The sequence below is a fragment of the Equus przewalskii genome, chromosome 23, assembly GCF_037783145.1.
Source record: "Equus przewalskii isolate Varuska chromosome 23, EquPr2, whole genome shotgun sequence".
NCBI lineage: Eukaryota > Metazoa > Chordata > Mammalia > Perissodactyla > Equidae > Equus > Equus przewalskii.
Window position 1 is genome coordinate 17,934,810 of NC_091853.1, and position 20,147 is coordinate 17,954,956.

At 38.9% G+C, this 20,147-nt stretch overlaps 1 protein-coding gene across 1 annotated transcript in view; it reads right to left on the reverse strand.

Moving 5' to 3' along the window:
• NIBAN1 (niban apoptosis regulator 1) overlaps positions 1-20,147 on the reverse strand; it is a 143,629-nt gene that overhangs the window by 81,524 nt on the left and 41,958 nt on the right. Inside the window, exon 2 of the mRNA XM_008534656.2 lies at positions 384-514. Coding sequence (XP_008532878.1) covers positions 384-514 — 131 coding nt within the window. The remainder of the gene's footprint in view (positions 1-383; positions 515-20,147) is intronic.

A 20,147-nucleotide genomic window follows, 5' to 3' on the forward strand; every position in this document is an offset into this window, starting at 1 on the left:
TGGAGCAAAGGAGAAAGAATAAGTTAGAGAATTAGAAGAGAAAATCATATTTGATCAATGACCAAAATAAAAATGCCCATAGTATGAGGCACTGAAATTATGACTTTTTTTAATTGAACTTCACTACAGCAAGTCAAATTTCCTCATATAAAAGAATCAATGTGGGAAAAACATAAAATTAAATCATGCTAGTTTTCTTTTTATATAGATTATACCACCAGCAAGATCTAACTTCCAGGCATATAGAGTTTTTTGAACATGAAATGATTTGAGAACAGATTTTTTTAAACTGCCATTCAAATTACGGTTTATGTCAGAAACTTTATGAGTTATAAAGCCCTCATAAGTGGGAGAAATATATAAACCAAATGTCCATGAGTTACCTTGGTCTTCAAAATCTGTGATGTGAAATCTCTTTGCTGTTCCACTTCACTGCGTACATGATTGCAGAAAGCCACAGAGTACTGGCGACTGTAGAAGGGACTGAAGTTTTTGATAGCAGCCTCAGTTTTCCCTGGAAAAATATGAAAACTAGAGTTGAAAAGCGTAACCTCTCTCACAGAATAGACATATATCTACATAATTCTATAAACACCCCTCCAGTCTCCCGAACACCACCGTTTCCCAGGCATGTGTTATTAGCGCACATTCCCTGAGAACTTTGATACCTGCTGCACAGGGCTTTGTCACTTCTTCCCCTTCTGGCATCATCCGGAGAGACTTTTTGGTCCCTATGAACCACTCATCCAGTAAACAATAGAATTTTTCTTTATTTTATGTCAACAACCCATTGCCACGGCCATGAATTCAACCATCCTCCTAACCCTTCTACAGCTGCCATTCTCCCTCACCCCGTTCTCCACTTCAACTTGCTCTTCATTACCATCTACCACCAGCCATTCAACTCCTACACAACAGTAATCCCGGGGTCCACCATGTCAACTCCGCACACACATCAATCCATTTTGCTTCAGATCCCTGAGACTCCACCTCTAGTCTTGCTGATCCACAGCCCTGGATAAAATCAACAAACTGTTTCTTTTAGTTCTGCTCTTATGTTTCCAGCTTAAAATTTTTTGTGACTCAAAGCATTATATAATTACCACGAGGTAGAGAGAAACGCTTTGGTTTAAGAATCTAGAGACCCAAGTTCTGGTCCCAGTTCCAGCGAGACAGAAAATAGCTGTACCACCTCCATCAACTCACTCATTCTCTCCGGGCTCCAGGGTCCCTAACTATAAAGGAAGGTGCTCACTAGTCCACGCCTTTCTTGGAATCTATGTGACAATGAAGTGTAACCCTGGAAGTACAGCTGCCTCACAATAGTGACCAGCAACTGCCATACGGTCTTTCAGCACCGGAAGAAAATAAAGCTCTGGATCAGCTGTATTGGGGGAGCTGAAGACTCAAGATGGAGAGAGGGAGAAACCGACACTGAGAATATTCTTTAGGTTTTCCAACCCGTGCTTAGCTTTAGAGAGAATGGAAGTTGCAAAGGAGGGAAAGGAGAAGGAGAAATAGGAGAGAAAGGGCAAAGGAGCAATCTGAAGCAGACCAGAAATCTTCACATCCTTTCACGGACTTGCTACAGAGCATAGAAACAAATACAGGTCCCCCTGACTGTGCTCACAAGGAATGACTGCTCGTCCTTGGAATAAGATATTAGCTCGAGAAAAAACACACCCGATATAACATTCCAAAATATTTTTAAATACTTTCATGTGCACTTGGCATAATTTTTGTTTTCAAATTTGATATTATAGTCACAGAGAAATATTAAAATATAACTTACTGGCAAGATTTGTTTAGAGCTATCATGCATGGAAAATTTCAAAAATTAGGAAAGAGTTCTAACCATAAAAATGGAATAATATGAGAACTTGAATCCATAGCTGCCAACTTCCTTTTTTAAATTTTTAATAATTTATTTATTGAGGTAACATTGATTTATAACATTATATAAATTTCAGGTGTACATCATCATACTTCGATTTCTGTGAAGACTACATCGTGTTCACCATCCAAAGTCTAACTGCCATCCATCACCGTACACATGTGGTCTTTTACCCCTTTCACTTCTATACCTATGAACTAATAGCCCAAAACACCCATGATGTATAAATATTCTCCGAATATGGAGAATCTTACTTTAGCTCCGGTATTTAGGTCTCACAATATGTATGAGGTAAAGGGAAATTCTTGCTTATTCTAACATCAATGAAATGACATTTTCTGGTCATATTTATGGGCTTTAATAATTATTACTTGCAAGGTGCTCTGAGACCGACTAATAATAAGTTCTGTAGAAATGCAAATAAAAGCTCCTATAATTTGAATCAGGTATGCTCTTCCTTGCTCTGTGAGTTTATGGTATTACTATTAATCAGTATTTGCATAATACTTTAATATACTCTGGCTTTGTAACTACCTAATTGGTTATTACTTTTATTAGCTTTTATATACTACATATGATGTAAAATTCTACATCCTTGTCTATAATTTTCTTACATAGGAGGGGGACATCTCTGAGAATTCCCACAATGGGAAGAATGTCTCATCTCACTGAAACATATAAACAATTAACAAAACTTGCCCTTTATGTCTAAGTGACCACTATTTTGTCAATCAGAAGAGAAGCTTATTAATTTCTGATGCTAAGTTTTGCGCTCTTGCAAGCACTTGGATTTAAATGAAAGGAGGTGGATGTCATTTTATGATGAGCTCTACAAAGCTTTGAAACCTGATTTCCTGCCACATCACAAAGCCTGACTCAAGGAAGCCCTGCTTCTACTAAGATGCTAAGCTGCCACCACTCCCTCCCAATGTATGAGAAATATGCTTCTGTGATTTGAATATCTACATATGGTACCATCAACACGTCATCCACCAGGCAGCATTTATAAAAAAGGGATTACAACTTCCTTGGGTAATTAACTTAATGACTCGTTCAGAATGTGAATAAAACAGCTAGTTTTAGGGTTAAATCACAAGTTCTAGGAGGAAAAGAATCTAATGTGATTCCCAAGATGAATGTAGATTTTAGATTAAGCCTATCTAAAACACAATAAAGGAAGGCCCCATGTAGGAATCTTGACAATTAGAGAAAAGCCTGGTGTTGGGGCAAAGTACTACTGTGGTTAGGAAGATGGACTGGAGTCAGACAGACAGCGGTTTGGGTCCCATCTCTGCTACTTACCAGCAGTGGAACCTCATTCGAGTTGCTTCCCCTTGTATAAAATGAAGATAAAAAGAAGAGCAATCTCATAGTGTTATCGTAAGAATTACACGAAAGACCGCAGTAAAGCGTTCAGCTCTATAGCTGGCGCATAGACAGTGTTCGATAATCCATAGTAATTAAATCAATGATGATAATGGTGATGATGGAGCAATCAAGCCAACACCAGGGGAAGGTCCTTAAGCTGAACTAAGGAATCAGGGAGAAGCCAAAAGCAGTACTTTTAACTGGGACCATCCTGCCCAGCTGCACACGGCACAGCCGCCCCACTCACTGCAGGCTCGAAACAAACAACCTACACCTTCACGGATGTTTCAGGAGCACTTCCCAGCACGTAAGAGGCCCTCAGTGCATCCTTGAATTAAAACCAACTAAATACAATATTAGCATTAATGGGCCGAAGCAAAAAGCATGCGTTAGTAGCTGTGTTACACTGAGTCTCTCTCTCTCTGACCTTCAATTTTCTCACCTATTAAATGTGGTTAATAATGTGCCCATTTTCACAGGGTTTTCTGAGGATTAAACGAGATATTCTGCAGGTAAAAAAGTACCTAGAGCAGCGCCTGATACTTTGGTTCCTCAATAAATTTGACTATTATTACTATCATTTAATATTCCACCGTGAAAACATTCAAATAAGTGGATCAGCCACAGGCTCCACATAAAACAACCTCAGCTGAAACCAGTTTGTTTGTCACAGTTTTCAAGATTCTTGAGTATCGAATTGCCTTCATCCTCCCCTCCATTTAGTATCACATTCCTTTCCCTAAATTGTTTGTAAAACCCAATGCCAAGTCTTTCACCAAAAACAGGTTACTCAATTATAGAAAGACCAGAACCAAAGGAAGGGCTTCTTCCCCATTTTGGTTGTGCCAGCATTTTTGGCACAGGCGTATTTCTTCTAAACCTATTATTATTGCAGTCTGTACTGGGCATCGTGTTGGTACATCTAACTTGACAAGGCTGCTCATAACACCCTTCAGGGTAACCATCACTAAAGCCAAAAGAAGCCCTTTCAACAGCTCTGTCCACAACACTTTGTTTCAGTTTGATCTTGTAAAAGTAAGAAAAGTATTTTCTGGCCCTTTTAAAACCATTTGAATTCATACTGACTCAGAAACTCAGCACTATCGTTTGATTCCTTCTCCCTCACTCCCATATTCAATCATCAGATCTCGTCAGTTCTATTTCCACAATATTTCTTAAATCCATCCCCTTTTCCCATCCCAATCACCCCACCTTCAATCAAGTATTTATTATCTCTCAACAACATTGTAAAAGTCTCTTGACCTACCCTAGCTCAGCAGAGCAAAGGAACTTACTAGCTCTCAGCTCTAAAAGAGAAACAAAAGAGTCAAAACTAGGGTGGGAGAGGGGAGTGCCAATTCTGACACATAGATCCTAGAGGGTTCTGGGTAATAAGCCAAAGTTTGGTCTGTGTGGCAGAAGAAGATTCTGGGAAGTGGCCAGAGTGAGTCCAGGGCTGAAAGAGCTGAATCCAAGCTGGCACCATGGTCCCACTCGAGAGAAAGCCAGCACAAGTTACCATGGCCCAGATGTTGAAGTGAGGAACCGTCCTTCAGAACCAAGTCTTGCCATTAATGCTTCTAGGGAACTTTTGAAAGCTGTAAGAAGCACACATGAAGAGGCAGAATCCTCGGTGTCCTGGCCCAATTTCACTTGACACATTGCGGCAAGACCATGTCACTACCTTCGTAAAAACCTTCAACAGTCCCCGCTGCCTTGAGCAGTAACCGCTTAGCCTAGCACCAAGGGCCCTGTGATCCGGCCCCAACTGTCCTTATTTCCTACCTCTGCTGCTCAAACGAAACCTCCTTGTCCTCTGTACATGCCCATGCCCTCACTCGTCCTTCCTCCCCTAAATACCCTGCCAGCCCCTTGCAGACCCTTCAAGGCAAGACGGCAATCCCAACCTAAGAAGAAGCCATTTTGGCTTTCCCCAGCTGGAAACAATCTCACCTTCTTTGGCATTCTCCCCAAACCCTGCAACACTTTTGCTACAGCTGTTTAAAGATAGCTTATCTCTCCTTCAAGGGTATACCATACTTATGTACTCAGCAAACATTTGTTGAATGAATGAAAGAATAGCTGAGTAATATTTAAAAGAGTAAAGCAAATGACAATGCATTATAACCATGAAACTCATGCCAATGCCCCAACAAAGGAGAAAGGTACAGTTCTCAGATTGAATATTTATTATTAAAAAATATCCAGTCTCCAAACTCATTTGTTTTTAAAAACATCAGACTCTTGCAAGTTAATTTCTTTTATGCTTTTAGATGAATTTGTCCATGAAACTATACATGGGGAATTATTTACAAACTAAAGTCTTTCTCAGTTTATTTTCCTTGATCAGTCTGTAAACACGGGAAACATATAAGGGTCTAGATAAAACATATGAAGTCTGAAGAATGTGACAGATCTGTATATTTTCTCATTCTAGAAAGTTCTTTGTTAACTTTCCAGTTCTGTAGTGGCTCAACTCAAATCTACTCTTTATCAATAGTTTTATTCCTTGAAAGATATTGTTTATAGTGGATTATTCCTAGTTCCTCATCATTCCCAGCGTCAACACAACTATGAGATATTCTAAAATCTTCTCTGAAATATTCAGATGCCTTCCTGTTTCAATCACTTTTAGAAAAGTGGCTCATAAGTACAGAAAGATATAAAAAATCCAAACACTACTTTTGCTATATTTCCTTCTAATCTTTTCTTATAATTTTTTTAAATAGTTGAGACAATAATATTTTGTATGCAGTCTTATTTAACAATTCATGTTTGGTTTTTCCTATGACATTGCCAAAAACAAAAATCACAATCTCCAGATGTTATATTTTTATTGTTACTATAAAGGAGAACTATATAGAAACAAAAAAAAATGGGTTTATTTTAACAAAGTGGCTATTTCCTGGGAACTGAGGCAAATCCACAGAGATGAGAGGATTAACTAGGCCTAGGGCACAGCTTCTCAAAAATTGTTGAGGTTTCAGGTGAAGATTAATTTTGGGGAACAAGAGGAGAGGCTCGAAAAAATAAAGTATTTTTAATATTTATAACATAGAGTATAATGTTCGCTGTTATTTATTTCCCTCAGAGTTTCTCGAATTAGGAAAGTTTAAAAGCCGTGATGAATTATAACATTAGCTTTAGTCTCGGGTTCCTAAGCACCATCACTTTGCACCTCAGGGTGGAGAAATCAGAAATCCCAATTCACAGTACAAAGGTGCAAAAATCTAATTACACAGAATCATGCCCAAGGTCTCTCTCCTTCTTCTAGTAAATGCGTTAGAGAATGGGGAGAAATTGGATTCTCCATAATTGAACTAAATGGTGTGTTTTATTTTTTTTAAGCACATTTATTACTGGTGCTGAGTGACAGGTTTTCGAATAGACTCTGCTAGAAAAAGTCAAAACTTCTTCATGGGCAGCCTTGACGCCAATAGGTCCCTGCACCCTACCAGGAGGAAACTTCACTTAGAGTTAAAAATAAGAGCCATATAAACCAACTTAAGTTCTCTGGGATTTACTTCAGATATTAATTCACAGAAGAGAGACATACAAACACACTCCCAAAGATTTATATTAAACACATCAAAGTCATGCCAAGACCTCCCTGGACTCAGAAAGCATCTGGATAGAAAGCTGACAGGCTTAGGAACACCAATAGAACAGTGTCCTCCTTTCCAAAACTCACACTCAAAGAGATGCAAAACTCTGAGTTAAGCTTATAACGGACTTGCCTTGGACAGTTAGAGACCCTCAATTTTCCCCAATCCCTGTTCTAAAAGCAGGCCCGGTATCTTTAATATGGCCACAAGGCTTAGCCCCTTAAGGGCATTCAATGAATCCATGTGTACTTGCAGATTCTATGTAAGGGACCAGGCACCAGCTCCAGTGGGTGAGCAGAGGCAAAAACAAGGTTTTCTACAAATGACCACAGCCACTGAAATAAACTGAGGCTCCCACCTGCACTAGTATTTAGTAGAACGATACTTTTATAGGTTCACCTAAGTGAGAGAAATGGGAGGAGCCATTAAGGGGGGGAAAACACACTACCATTTTATAAGTTACAATTCCCACTATCTTATTCTATGGAAAAATAAAAACTTCACCGTGGTCAGCAATTCCACAGAACAGCTTTCTGGAACTGTAAGACTTTAAATCTGGCCTCTTCTTTTTTAGAGGAAGAAACCAATAGTATTAGAAATATATCCATGCCAGTGCATTTATGCATACATCTTTCTTTAGCCATAATTAGATGGAAGCTAACTTTACATTTTCTTCCATTTCATTTGGAAAAAGTGCTTGGAAATTTTCAAGATTATTTTGCCATTACCTCACAGCATGCCTCCAATTTTCTCATGACACATCTGATGAGAATAAATCTTGTTTATTTTGCCACTTCTCTAAGCTGTCTAATATCCACCAAGGAAGCTGCAGATTGCCTGTCTTTTTCTTTACAAAAATGAGAGGGAAGAGTGTGAAAAAGAAAATTAAGCCAATCTGACACAGCTGCTTTTCCAGAAAGCATCACAAGAACTGTGAATTCAGAAGAAATAATAATATTTTTGCCCATTAACCAATCTTTTTTGGTTTGGAAGAAAATATATAACTGAAATTTAAAAGCTGAGATAACAAGATTCCGCTTGCTCTGAGTCTCACTATAGTTATCAATTTTTTTCTGCACATATTATATCAGAGGCTCTCAGATGATTCCAAAATCCTAAAAATATTCTTTGCTTTCAGATTGCAAATGCAAATGAACACAATATGCTCATTAAAAGGAATCAGGTCAGGGGCCAGCCCTGAGGCCTAGTGGTTAAGTTCAGCTTGCTCTGCTTCAGCAGCCTGGGTTTGGTTCCCGGGCGCCGGCCTTCACTGCTCCTCAGTGGCCATGCTGTGGCGGTGACTCACATACAAAATAGAGGAAGGCTGGCACAGGTGTTAGCTCAAGGCAAATCCTCCTCAGCAAAAAAGAAGAAAAGAAAAGAAAGAAATCAGGTCAGATTTTAAATAAACTGGGCGACAAGCCTAGGAAATTTACTAAGTGATTTCCCTTCCAACGCAATAGGTTCTCTGGTGTCTCCTCTGGATTTCTCTTTTATTTTCTTATGTCCTTTCCTTTTTCTTATTTCATTCCACTTTTCTTCTCTCTGCACAGGAAGGATATTTGTTTGAAATCTTTCTATTATTGTTTCTAATTCTTCTCTTCAGGAATTTATGCCACTAATGTAAAAAAAGAAAAAAGTGCATTTCTAGAGAACTGTATTTGGGGCCCCGATATGCTGTGTTTTGTTAGTCTAGGGATAGGAGTAACAATAAGACGGAGTGAACTTGGCTAGAAAATGAAAGGAGGCATTGCTAGGTTTGGGAGGGTCCAGGAAAAACTTCGTAAACTATTCAACACTTCTGTAGGCCAGCTGACTTTTTGAAACTATTTACAAGGCCAATAAAGTGCTCATTAGTGAAAATTATTTTTGCATGCTCTAACTGATCCTCACAAGAATGTTAAGAACTGCCAAAATGGTTCTGACCCCTGTCTACTTGATTCGGTCAGGCACTGCCTCTCTGAAAACAGTTTTCTTGATAAGAACCCAAACATCTCCAATAATATAGTCTGACCTTGCATGGTGGAAAATACACCTTATCACGCAGTCCGATTTTGCTTTTTCGACAGTCTAAGGATTGCCAGACACTGGATCAGTTTATCACTAAGTTAAAAAATTCTTGAGTAATGTACATTAGTGAAAAATTATCTGAAAGCTATTGTAGGTGATGCTCTAAAAACAGAGACAGAAAAAAAACCCCACAAACCCCCCCCCCATTAGTACTAACTAGTTAGATAGTACCAGGTTCTTTAAAGTCACCCCTTTTTTCTGTGGAAATTGCTCTTTTGTGGAGTTCATGTGGCACTTCACCAGTGTGCTGGAGACTCATAAGATTAGCTCTCCTTGGAGTTCGAGCCTCCTAGGTGAAATTCACTTATTCCAAAGTTGTCATTATATGCACCAACATTAAATATGAAGTACAACTGTTAATAATTGAGACTCCCTTCCACAATACACCTATGAAAGCAACTTGAGTTCATCTGGACGCTAGCACAGACAGGCCAGTGCCAATAACATTCCAACTCCCAGAGATGAACGAAGAGATCGAAGATTACAGACCTCTAGAGCTGGATGGGATCATAATGGTCATCTCCAGCCCTCTCCTATTTTCAGATCAAGAAATTAATTAGCCCATAGTCACAAAACTAGTTAGTAATAGAACATTTATGAAAAACTTTGAAAAATCTATGTCAATGGTTTTCATAGGTTTTTTCTTTCTGCTAATACTACATTATTATTATGGAGAAATTCAAGTACTTTTTTTTTTATTAATGGAGGAATGTAAGTACTCTTCAATAAGTACTAATGTGATAATAAAAACCGCATTGTCAAGAAGCCTTCTGAAATGTTCTTAAATTTGGGTAAAAGATGTTGTAATGGTTAACTTTGTGTGTCAACTTTATGGGGCCATGGGGTGTCCAGATATTTGGTCAAACCCTATTTTGGATGTGTCTGTGAGGGTGTTTCTGAATGAGATTAACATTTGAATCAGCAGACTGAGTAAGTGCTTGCTTTCCCTAATGTGGGTGGGCCTCATCCAATCAGTTGAAGGCCTGAATAGAAAAAAAGGCTAAGAGAGAGTTTCCTCTGCCTGACTGCCTGGGGCTGGTGCATTGGTCTTTCCTGGCCTTCGAACTTGGATTGAAACATCTGCTCTTCCTGGGTCTCTAGGCCCCTGGCTTTTAGACTGGAACTACACCATCAGCTCTCCTGAGTCTCCGGCTTGCCAACTTCAGATCTTGGAACTCGTCTGCCTCCATAATTGTGTGAAGCAATTCCTTATTTAAAAAATCTCTCTCTCTCTCTGTCCCTTTCTCTTTATATACGTAAATATACACACACACACATCCTATTGGTTCTGTTTTTCTCTGGAGAACCCTGAATGATACAGATACAATAAATTGAAATACATTGTTGAGCCCCAACACAATTACCAATTTACTTCGTTTTACACATATTAAACTGTTGGATCAGTAACAAGTTAAAAGCAATGCAAATGTCTAGTGCTTCAACGTAATGAGCTCTAAAATTTAGAATCAGCATGCCGATGTGCTTCGGAAGACACTCTGAAATATGGGGAATCTCTATTTAAAACATTCCACTAAGCGATTTATGAAGGGCAGTAAAAGCATTTGGCTCAACTTCATCCCACTTGGCAGAGGCTGCCAGCAAGAAGGCAGAGACCCAGCAAAGCTCTGGGCGCCAGGGAAACGGGCTGACCTCATCCGAGTACCCCTTAATCTCATTCAGGTGTTCCAATTAAGTGGCATCACTGTCTCAATTAAGGCTGCAGTCTTTGCTGGCTAACACCATTAGGCTCCCTGGGAAATGCACTAATTAAGTAGATTTTCTTATCTACTGACTAAGAATCTGTTTTGCACAAAATCAAGGTTAAAAGATACCGCTATGGACCAGCCCACCATCTACACGATATTCGAAACGTCTTTAACAAAGTATCTCTAGTCTCTTCTCTGTAGCCTACTTAGATGAGCCAAGAGATGAGATACGTTGAGTTATAGACAACAAATAACAAGGGTTTTGTGTATGCATGTGTTTTCTTTAATTTTAAGCTATTTCAAACATACAGAACTGTAAAGTGAATAATATATATCCCCACCATCCAGCTAAACAAAATCTCAACATTATGCCATATTTGCCTCAAAAAATTTTTAAACAAAATACTACAGCTACATTTGTAGCCCCCTCTACCCTATGCCACAACACAGCTAGGTACCCACTATGCTCAAAGTGCTTATTCCTGCAAGTCATATTAGACTCTTACAACATACGTTATGTATCCAGACATAATTAATAACATTGCCATGCATATTTTCAAACTTGAGTCTACCTCTTTCTGCAGCTTGCTCTTCTCACCCCTATTATGCTATATTTACTTATTTATCAATTTATCTCCTGTTGATGGACCTCTTGCTTGCTTCCCCTCTTTTTGCTCTTTTAACCAATGCTGATGTGAACATTAGCTCAGGTATCTATCGCCTGGTGCACATATGCGAGAGTTTCTGCAGAGTGTGTGTCTATATGGGGCAAAGCGTGGATCTTCACCTGCACTTGATATCGCAGAATAACTCTCCAAAGTGGCTGTGCGAGTCACATCCCACCAGTGGAGGATGAAACTTTCCTCCTCCCACATCCTTAGAAACTCTCTGTATTGTCCCACTTGCACATTTTGGTCTATTCTATAAGTAAAAAATGGTGCCTTAATTTACATTGATCAGATTACTAGTGAGTTGAGCATCTTTTCATATATTTATTGGCCATTCAGGTTTCTTCGTCTGTGAATTCATATCCTCTCCCTATACGTCTTCTTCTTACAGATGTGTAGGCCTTGTTCATCAATTTTAGGTATGAAGCTTTCTCAAATATAAACACTGCGGGTGTGTTTTCCCAATCTGTGACTTGTCTTTCCCTTTCGATTACAGTGCTCTGTTGAACAAAAGTTTTAAAGTTGAATGGAGCCAAATTCAACTATCCTATTCACTCTAGTTTGCATTTTTAGCGTCTGGCTTAGGAAATTCTTCCTTACCCTTTTGTTCATAAGATATTCTCCTACGTTTTCTTCTAAAAGTGCTTTTAGCATTAAGGCTTTTTACAACCTGGAATTAACTTTTGTGTAGAGTAAGATTTAGGAATCCATACTTTTCTATACAGATAACTAATTATTCCAGCACTATTTATTGAATAACCCACATTTCTCCCAATGTGTATAGCCTCTGATATATATCAAGTTTCCATATTTGAATGGCTTGTTTTTGAGCTCGCTAGTCTGTTCCATTGGTCTGCTGTCTATCCCTGTACCATTTCTACCATACTGTCTTAATTATTATAGTGTTATAATAATTTCCGACATCTGAAGAGTAGGGTCTTCCCACTTGGTTCTTCGTCAATGTTTTTTAAAGACATTCTTCAGCCAATGCTCTTCCACATGAATCTGCAGTGAACTATGTCAAGTCCCATGGAAAGACAATGTTGGAATTTTCATTGGAATAACAATGAATTTGTGATTGTTATGAGGCTAACTGACAGCTTTATGATATAATCTTCTCAACTAAGACTGCTGCTAGCTCATACCGCACTTGTATGCAGACTAGGAAAAGGTACCCTTCCTCAGGGCAGACGCAGCCAGCCCCACATGAATGGAGCATGCCCCACAGGCTAGATTTTAGCCTCTGCCTGCCCCTCCTTGGTTGGGAGCTTTGTGCTGTGAACATCCTGGACAATTGCAGATAGCAGCCCTGTTCCCACTCATTAGCATGGCTTATTTCTGCATTTATTCAGGTCTTCTTGAATGTTCTTCAGTAAGGTTTTGGAATTTTTATTCATAAAGATTTCTGCACATCTTTGTTAGATTTATTCCTAAGTCCCAATTTTACATGAATTTTTCTTGCTCTTACGAACAGAATCTCTTTTCTTTTACATTTTCTAATTGGTTATTACCAACTAGCTCCTAACTTTTATACAGTAGTCCCCTCTTATCTGTGGGGGATACGTTCCAAGACTTCCAGTGCCTGAAACTGCAGACAGTACCAAACTCTATAGACCCTATGTTTTTTCCTAACTAATGGGCTAATGGTGGGAGTTCACAATGTGGATACTCTAGACAAAGGGATGATTCATGTCCGGAGTGGGAAGGAATGGGACAATGCAAGCTTTCACCATGTGACTCAAAATGGTGTGCAATTTAAAACTTACGAATTGTTTAATTTTCCACTTACTATTTTCAGACCACAGGTAATTGAAACCACAAAAGCTAAACTGTGGATAAGGGGGACTACTGTATGTTTGTCCTATATCCAGAAACATTAAAACACTCTCTAAATATTTATCTTTAAATTATCTTGGATTTTCTATGTACTCAGTCATATCTTCTGCAATAAAATATAAAAATTCTCATTCACACTTGACACACAATTCACACTCTAGAGTTTATTAAACCCCAACATGAAGCCACATTTTAATTCTACGTGGGAATTAAATCAAATGGGTTATTTTAGTTTAGAAAATGTTTGCATGCTCCTGTTGAACAGATCTGGAAAATATATGGACAGAGTAAACTGGTTTTGTTTGCTGTTTTTTGACCTAGCTGTAATTAGTTCATTATTAAATTTAAAAAATCAGCATTTGTTTTGCATTAAGAGTTCATTAAATTAGTGTGGTTCAGTTTGAGTCCCTGTACATTTTATCAAAAGTCTTCGTTTTAAAACAATTTTTGTAGCCACTACAATGTATTCTTTTTTTAATTAAGAGATCTAGAAAAAGTTGGAGTTAAAAGTTGTTCCCAGGGGCTGGCCCAGTGGCACAGTGGTCAAGTGCACACGTTCCGCTTCTCGGTGGCCCAGGGATCGCCGGTTCGGATCCCGGTGTGACATGGCACCGCTTGGCAAGCCATGCTGTGGTAGGCATCCTACATATAAAGTAGAGGAAGATGGGCATGGATGTTAACTCAAGGCCAGTCTTCCTCAGCAAAAAGAGGAGGATTGGCGGCAGATGTTAGCTCAGGGCTAACCTTCCTTAAAAAAAAAAACCCAACATAAAAATCTAAAAAAAAAAAGTTGTTCCCATAGTAATACACAGGTATAGAAATACTACAATATACAGTGTTTTCCCCAAAATTTTCCTATCTTAATAGAATAATATGCTATGGGGGGGGGGAGAATAGATGAAAACAAAATCTGAAAGACAGTATGACTCCCCAAAAAGAAGTGGACAAATTATGGAGTATTTGTGATGTTAATGCCAAAGCAAGCTAAAGAGTAATTGGGTTTCACACAAGCAATTGCCTTTCCACTTCCAACCAACAAATGATTAGCTCCTTTTATGTCTAAGGTCCTTCGCAGGTACTACAAGGTTAAAGCCAAGAAGAGTTCATGAGGTCAAGGAGCAGACAGCCTGGAAAGAAGGAATAAGACAGGTATTCAAGTCTTTGCACTCAAAAGACTATGACATGAGGAAGCCTATGAGAAGCACTAAAAGAAGAGCATAAAAAACACGGTTTCTGGCTTCACAAAGAGGGATATTTGATTGGACTCTTTGAGAATCGTTAGGTTTTTGGCAAGCGGAGTGGAGATGATGAGGTTGTCAGCTGTGAGCCTTGCACCTCTCTTAGACATTATCTGGAGCTGTAGGGCCCTGCCATTGTTGTTCAACTAGACAACCTCCAAAAGTGAGAGCCTGGAACCCCATGCGCCCCATGGAGGGGACCCCTGCTCTACCCAGCTGCCTGCAGAAGGTATGGCAGCAAGGGGCTGATCAGAGAGTGCAGGAAGAGCTAACGTGATGTTCAAAGAAGTAGACCAGCAATAATGATATTAATAATAGCAAGCATCTAAGCCCTTTATGTTATTAACTTACCTAATATACCTATTCTACAGATGGGGACATTAAAGCAGAGAAGAAATGCTTATATTTCAGGCAAAAGCAGAAATTGAATTGTTTTGGATCCTGCAAATGTCAGAAACAGCAGAATTCTGAGGATGAAATGAATAATTCATACAAGTCACTTGGCAAAGTGCCTGGTACATTATAAGCCCTAAATAAATATTAGCAAATATTTGAAAAAGTTCCATTAGATAATTGCAAAATGGCCCTTTTAGATCCTATTGAGAATCATTGGCCTTGAATGATTTATTTTTTTATCTTTCATTCACTTTTTTTTTAATTGTGTATATTGTATTAAACAGGTAATATATTCACATAGTTCAAAAATAAAAGGAATATAAAAAGATATACTTTGAGGCATATTCCTTCCACTCCATCCTTGGCCACGCCATTTCTGGCCATGTCTTAAATGGAATCACTTTTATTATTTTCTTATATATCCTTCCAGTGTTTTCTTATGTACATATATTCTTATTTTCATCTATTTCTTACACAGAGGTTAGCATATTTATACACTGCTCTGAACTCTGCTTTTTCACTTAACAGCATATCCTGAAGATTTTTCAATATCAATACACAGAAAGTGTCCTCATTCTTTTTCTTAACATCTGCATGGCATGCCAATATGTGCGTGAACCAGATATTTAATCTGATGATTCTCAAAGCATGGACCCTAGATTAGCCTCATCAGTACCTCTTAGAAATGCCAATTCTCAGGCCCAGCCCTAGACCCACTGAATCAGAAACTCTAAGGGTGGGGCCCAGCAATCCGATTGAGCAAGTCTTCCAGGTGATTCTGATGCCCTCTGAGGTTTGGAACTATTGGTTTAATCAGTCCCTGATGATGAATACTTGGGCAGTTTCCTTTGTCTGGTATAAGCAATGCTGTAAAGAATCATCTTTGTACCTGTGTAAGTATACATGTAGGTTAAGTTTGCGGAAATTGAAATGCTAAGTCAAGGAGTAAATGCATTTGTAATTTTAAGAAAATTGGATAAATTGCCTTCCACAGTAGTTAGATCATTTTGAACTGCCACATGTATCATATGAGACTGTCATTTACCAGACTCACCAGCAACATGTTCTCTAACTTTTGTGTTTTTGCCAACGAGAGATGGCCCTTTTGGGCAGACATAAAGTAGAGAGCTAAGAAGAATCCAGACATATTACCCCACCTCCCTGAGCTTATGCCCTCCATTAAAACTACTAAGGGTTAACAGAGAATGGGAAGAACTATTCCCAGCATAGAGAGTTGGAAAGTACATTGTACAGTCTCACAAAAAAAGAGTGGTAAATGGCAGTTACATAGAACTAATATTGTATTTATATTTCTATATTATAATTTAGAAGGGTCATTTCTTTCATGTACATTGCAGATTTTTGCAGGCCAGCCTGGAAACCAAACCAACAGTTATAACATTGTTTCTACAGGAAAAAGTATTCCAAAATCCAAACCACTGACTTGTAACTGAAACATTTGGAGTACACGAAGTACTCCAAATATGGAGTACTGTCTAGATATGAGAAGAGAAACTATTTCCATATTGCAAAAGAAAACATTTTAAAAGTAGATTCTCTCTTGGACCAGGTGAACTTCTGCTGGTGGTTGGACATAGATCAGAGGTGGATTGCTCCCAATGGATACAAATTTGACTTATCATGCAGTCAGATTAGTGGGTGTCATCTGTCTGCATTCCCCCAAGCATGTCACCATTAGAAATTTCCACCCAGCACTCTCAGAGGGCCCATTCGGTTTCAGAACTAACACCCAAAATGGGAGACTTCCGGGGTTTCAGGTGCGTCTGAAGAAGGCTGGTTCAGTCTCAGGGCGGATCTTCAAGTCTTCCGCTTGAGCTGTTTCACTTTCTGTTGAATGAAGCTGGACTCCAAGTGGCAAAAGATTCTATTTCAGAGAGGTGTCACTCCAAACCCCCATTAAGTCGGTTCCACCACTTATAAATTACATGACCTCAGGCAAGTTACTTTATCTCTAGGACAGGGTTGTTTAATAGAAATTTCTGCCATGACGACGTTCGACATCTGTTCTGTGTAGTACGGCAGCTACCAAGTCACACGAGGCTACTGAGCGCTTGAAATACGGCTAGTGTGACTGAGAAATGGAACTAACATTTTAGTTTTAGTTCATTTTAATTTTAATAGCCACATGTGACTAGTGGCTACCACGCTGAGCAGTGTAGCTCTAGAAAAGCTTCATGTCTTCCTCTTCAAATGGGGATAAAGATCGCCTATCTCAGTGTTTCCTTCTTGTTTCTGGTCATATGATTTCCCTCGGCTGCCTGATAAAAAATAGAAAATTCCATTACCTACTTCAGACCTACTGAATCCAAAGGTACACAAGAGAGACCAGAAACCCTGTATTTTCAATATGCTCCTCCAGTTGATTCCTAGGATCAGGCCAATTTGGTATTTAATGGTATTGTGATGAAGACTAGATATTGATATTTGTAAGCACTAGCAAGATGCCTGGCCCAGTACACATGCCAGAGAGAAGGCTTGTACTCTGGAGAAGTCAGTTTGTTATGCTGATGTATGTGCTCATTAGTATGTAAGGTACTGAAGGGGATCAGAATATGCAACCCCAAAATATGCCACTTTGACATAAGGATTATTTTGTGATGAAGGCAATTAAGAAGCAGCAAATGCAGAAAGAGCTCTTTGCTCTCCCCTATCTGCCTAAAAGCAGGACACAAATTTCCCTTTGTGAAGATGTCCCTACTCTCCTCTCCCATAACGAGAAGAAGAAAGCAACCAAAATCACGAGAGACAGAAAGTTGGCACCAAGATGGGTCTGCACAAACAAACCTCACTAAAATAACACTTATCTTCCATTAGTTTCCCCCAAATAGTTACTTTACCACAATTTACTGCCCCTAGAAGGCCAAACCCCTTTTCCTTTGTCTTATCACTTCTCCACAAATTTATCACCGTTTGTTAAGATGGTATATAACCTCCAAATTCTACCCACTTCTCTGAGATACTCATCACTGAGTTCTTCCGCATGTATGTATGTTTCAGGCAAAAATAATTTCTGCTTTTCTCTCCTGTTATTCTTTTTGTCAGTTTAAATCACAAGCACTAGTCACTGAACTTAAGAGGCTAGAGGAGAGGGTTTTTTTTCCTTCCCAACAGTATCCAATTCAAAGCTCTCTGACATCTGATAAGACAGTCCAGTACTTCTGGGGGTGGTGGTGGGGGAGTTCAGGAAGGTTGAGGGCTCTTTATTAGTTTTCCTTTGTTTTGTTGTAATGGGAAGGAAAAGAACAATATATGGTATGAATCTTATTATGGGTAGCTTGAAGGCTGGATAATCTTGACTCTTTTTGATGGGGTAAACTTTTTTTGAAATCTAGTGAAGGAACTTGGAATGGGAGGTAAGAGAAAACTACTAACATGTAAATATACCCTCAAGGTAACGTGAAAAACAGATGAAAGAGAGAGAGAGAGGCTGGAAGAAAAATTTTGCATAGCAAAGGCTTCTTTAATGCCAAAGTTGTTAACTTTTGAAATAGAGAAAAAATGATCTCAATAGGATTCAAGAATGGCCTTTTGTCCAATGGCCTACATTCTAGTCCATTCCTGAATTTGCTGCTGATTCAAGGAACATATTATATAATCACCATAGAGAATCCCGAAATTTCAATACAGTTTCAGAAACCCATGAACGTTCCCATTTTGCAGATGTGGAAGCCATCTACTCATCTACTTTCCTTAATGGGATATAACGAGATTCTTTCAGAATACTTGAGGCTCTCCAGAAAAAAGATACAAACATTGCAAGAAAGGTTGTTACTTGCAGAAGCAGAAACATCATACGCTAATAAATGTGTCTATTCCAGCTTCTGTGGGCTCTTTGCATCAAGGAAACTGATCCAGAATAGCATAGATAGATACCATTGTGTCTGCTTTGTAGAAGAGATATGGAAGCAAGGGAATAAAAAGATGGTAATGAAGGGAAGAAGAAAGCTGCCACAAGGTAAATAAATTACATATGTGTAAAGCTGTAAGGAGCTTGGGCTGGGAACTGCACTTGAGTTAACATTTTAAATTTCATTTTATTTAATTGTAACACGTATACAGTGCTTGGCCAACTGTAAATTTTGGACTTATTTTACTGCTACAGCAGATGGAAAATAACCTAGCTACGAGCAAAAATTTAAAATACTTCATTAATTCTTCATTAGTCCCTTGAATAATTGATTTATATTAAGAAAACCAAATTATATATAACTTCGCCAAAGCTTTAAAAGGAAGGTTTCTTTAAAAAATGTAAAATATTTAATTTCTGAGATGAGATGGAAGGTTGCTTGTTCTATCTAATAAAACAAAATATAAATATTTTATATTTATAATAATATAACAAAAATAAATATTTTTATTGAATGAGTGACTGCATGAACGAATGAACTGGCTATATGTGAAAACATCACTCCTTGTCCACAATATTCTCCTCCTTCTTCCTCTCTCTCTCTCCTTTTAAACCTATCTTCCTACTATTCACTTCCTTCAGCCCTCCAGGCACGTGCCCCTCCTGATTCTCCCAGGCCCTAGGACTCCTCCAGGCTTAACTTCCTTCACTACCGATCCTAGATCTGTGGGACACCATAGTTTATCCTTTAATACCACAATCAAGAATATCCTTGATGTTCTTACCCTTAACTATCTTCAAAATCTACCCAGTTTCTCACCCTGGATCAACTTATCTGCCCCATTTTCCCGGCTGCTTCTTGCAGGCTTCCCAGCAGCACAGAAGACATCACAAAGCCATGCCCTTGGCTCCACTACAAACAAATGAGCTCCAGTCCTGGCTGGACCCAACACTGTTCAGCAAACCTTTTCTCTTCCTGGGTGACTGCCTCTTCCACTCTCCACAGAAGCTACTGCATCTTCATCCCTATCCTCAAACTCCCTTCTCTGTTCTCCCTTTGCTCTCAGAAGACTTCCTCTTTTAAGAAAATAGAGATAAGTCCCAGTTCTCTCCTATCCGCTTCCAAATTCCTCTCTTCGTCAACTATACTTTCCTCCTCCTGCCTGTCTCAAAAGGAAGACAGCCCAATCTTCTTCCTCCAAACTCTTACCCCATCAATTATATCCTTTTTCTTGGATTGTCATTATCTTCCACGCTACTGGTTTTTACCTCTAGGCCCAAAAAAATGTGCTCAGGTCTTTTTTTCATTCTTCTTCTTCTTCTCCCCAAAGCCCCCCAGTACATAGTTGTATATTCCAGTTGTAGGTCCTTTTGGCTGTGCTACGTGCTCAATTCTTGAAGGGAAAAAAATACTCCTCTACTTCTCAGGCAACTGCCCTCTATTTCTCCCTTTACCATTAAACCTCTTGAAATAGTATCCCAAATCCACCGTTCACAG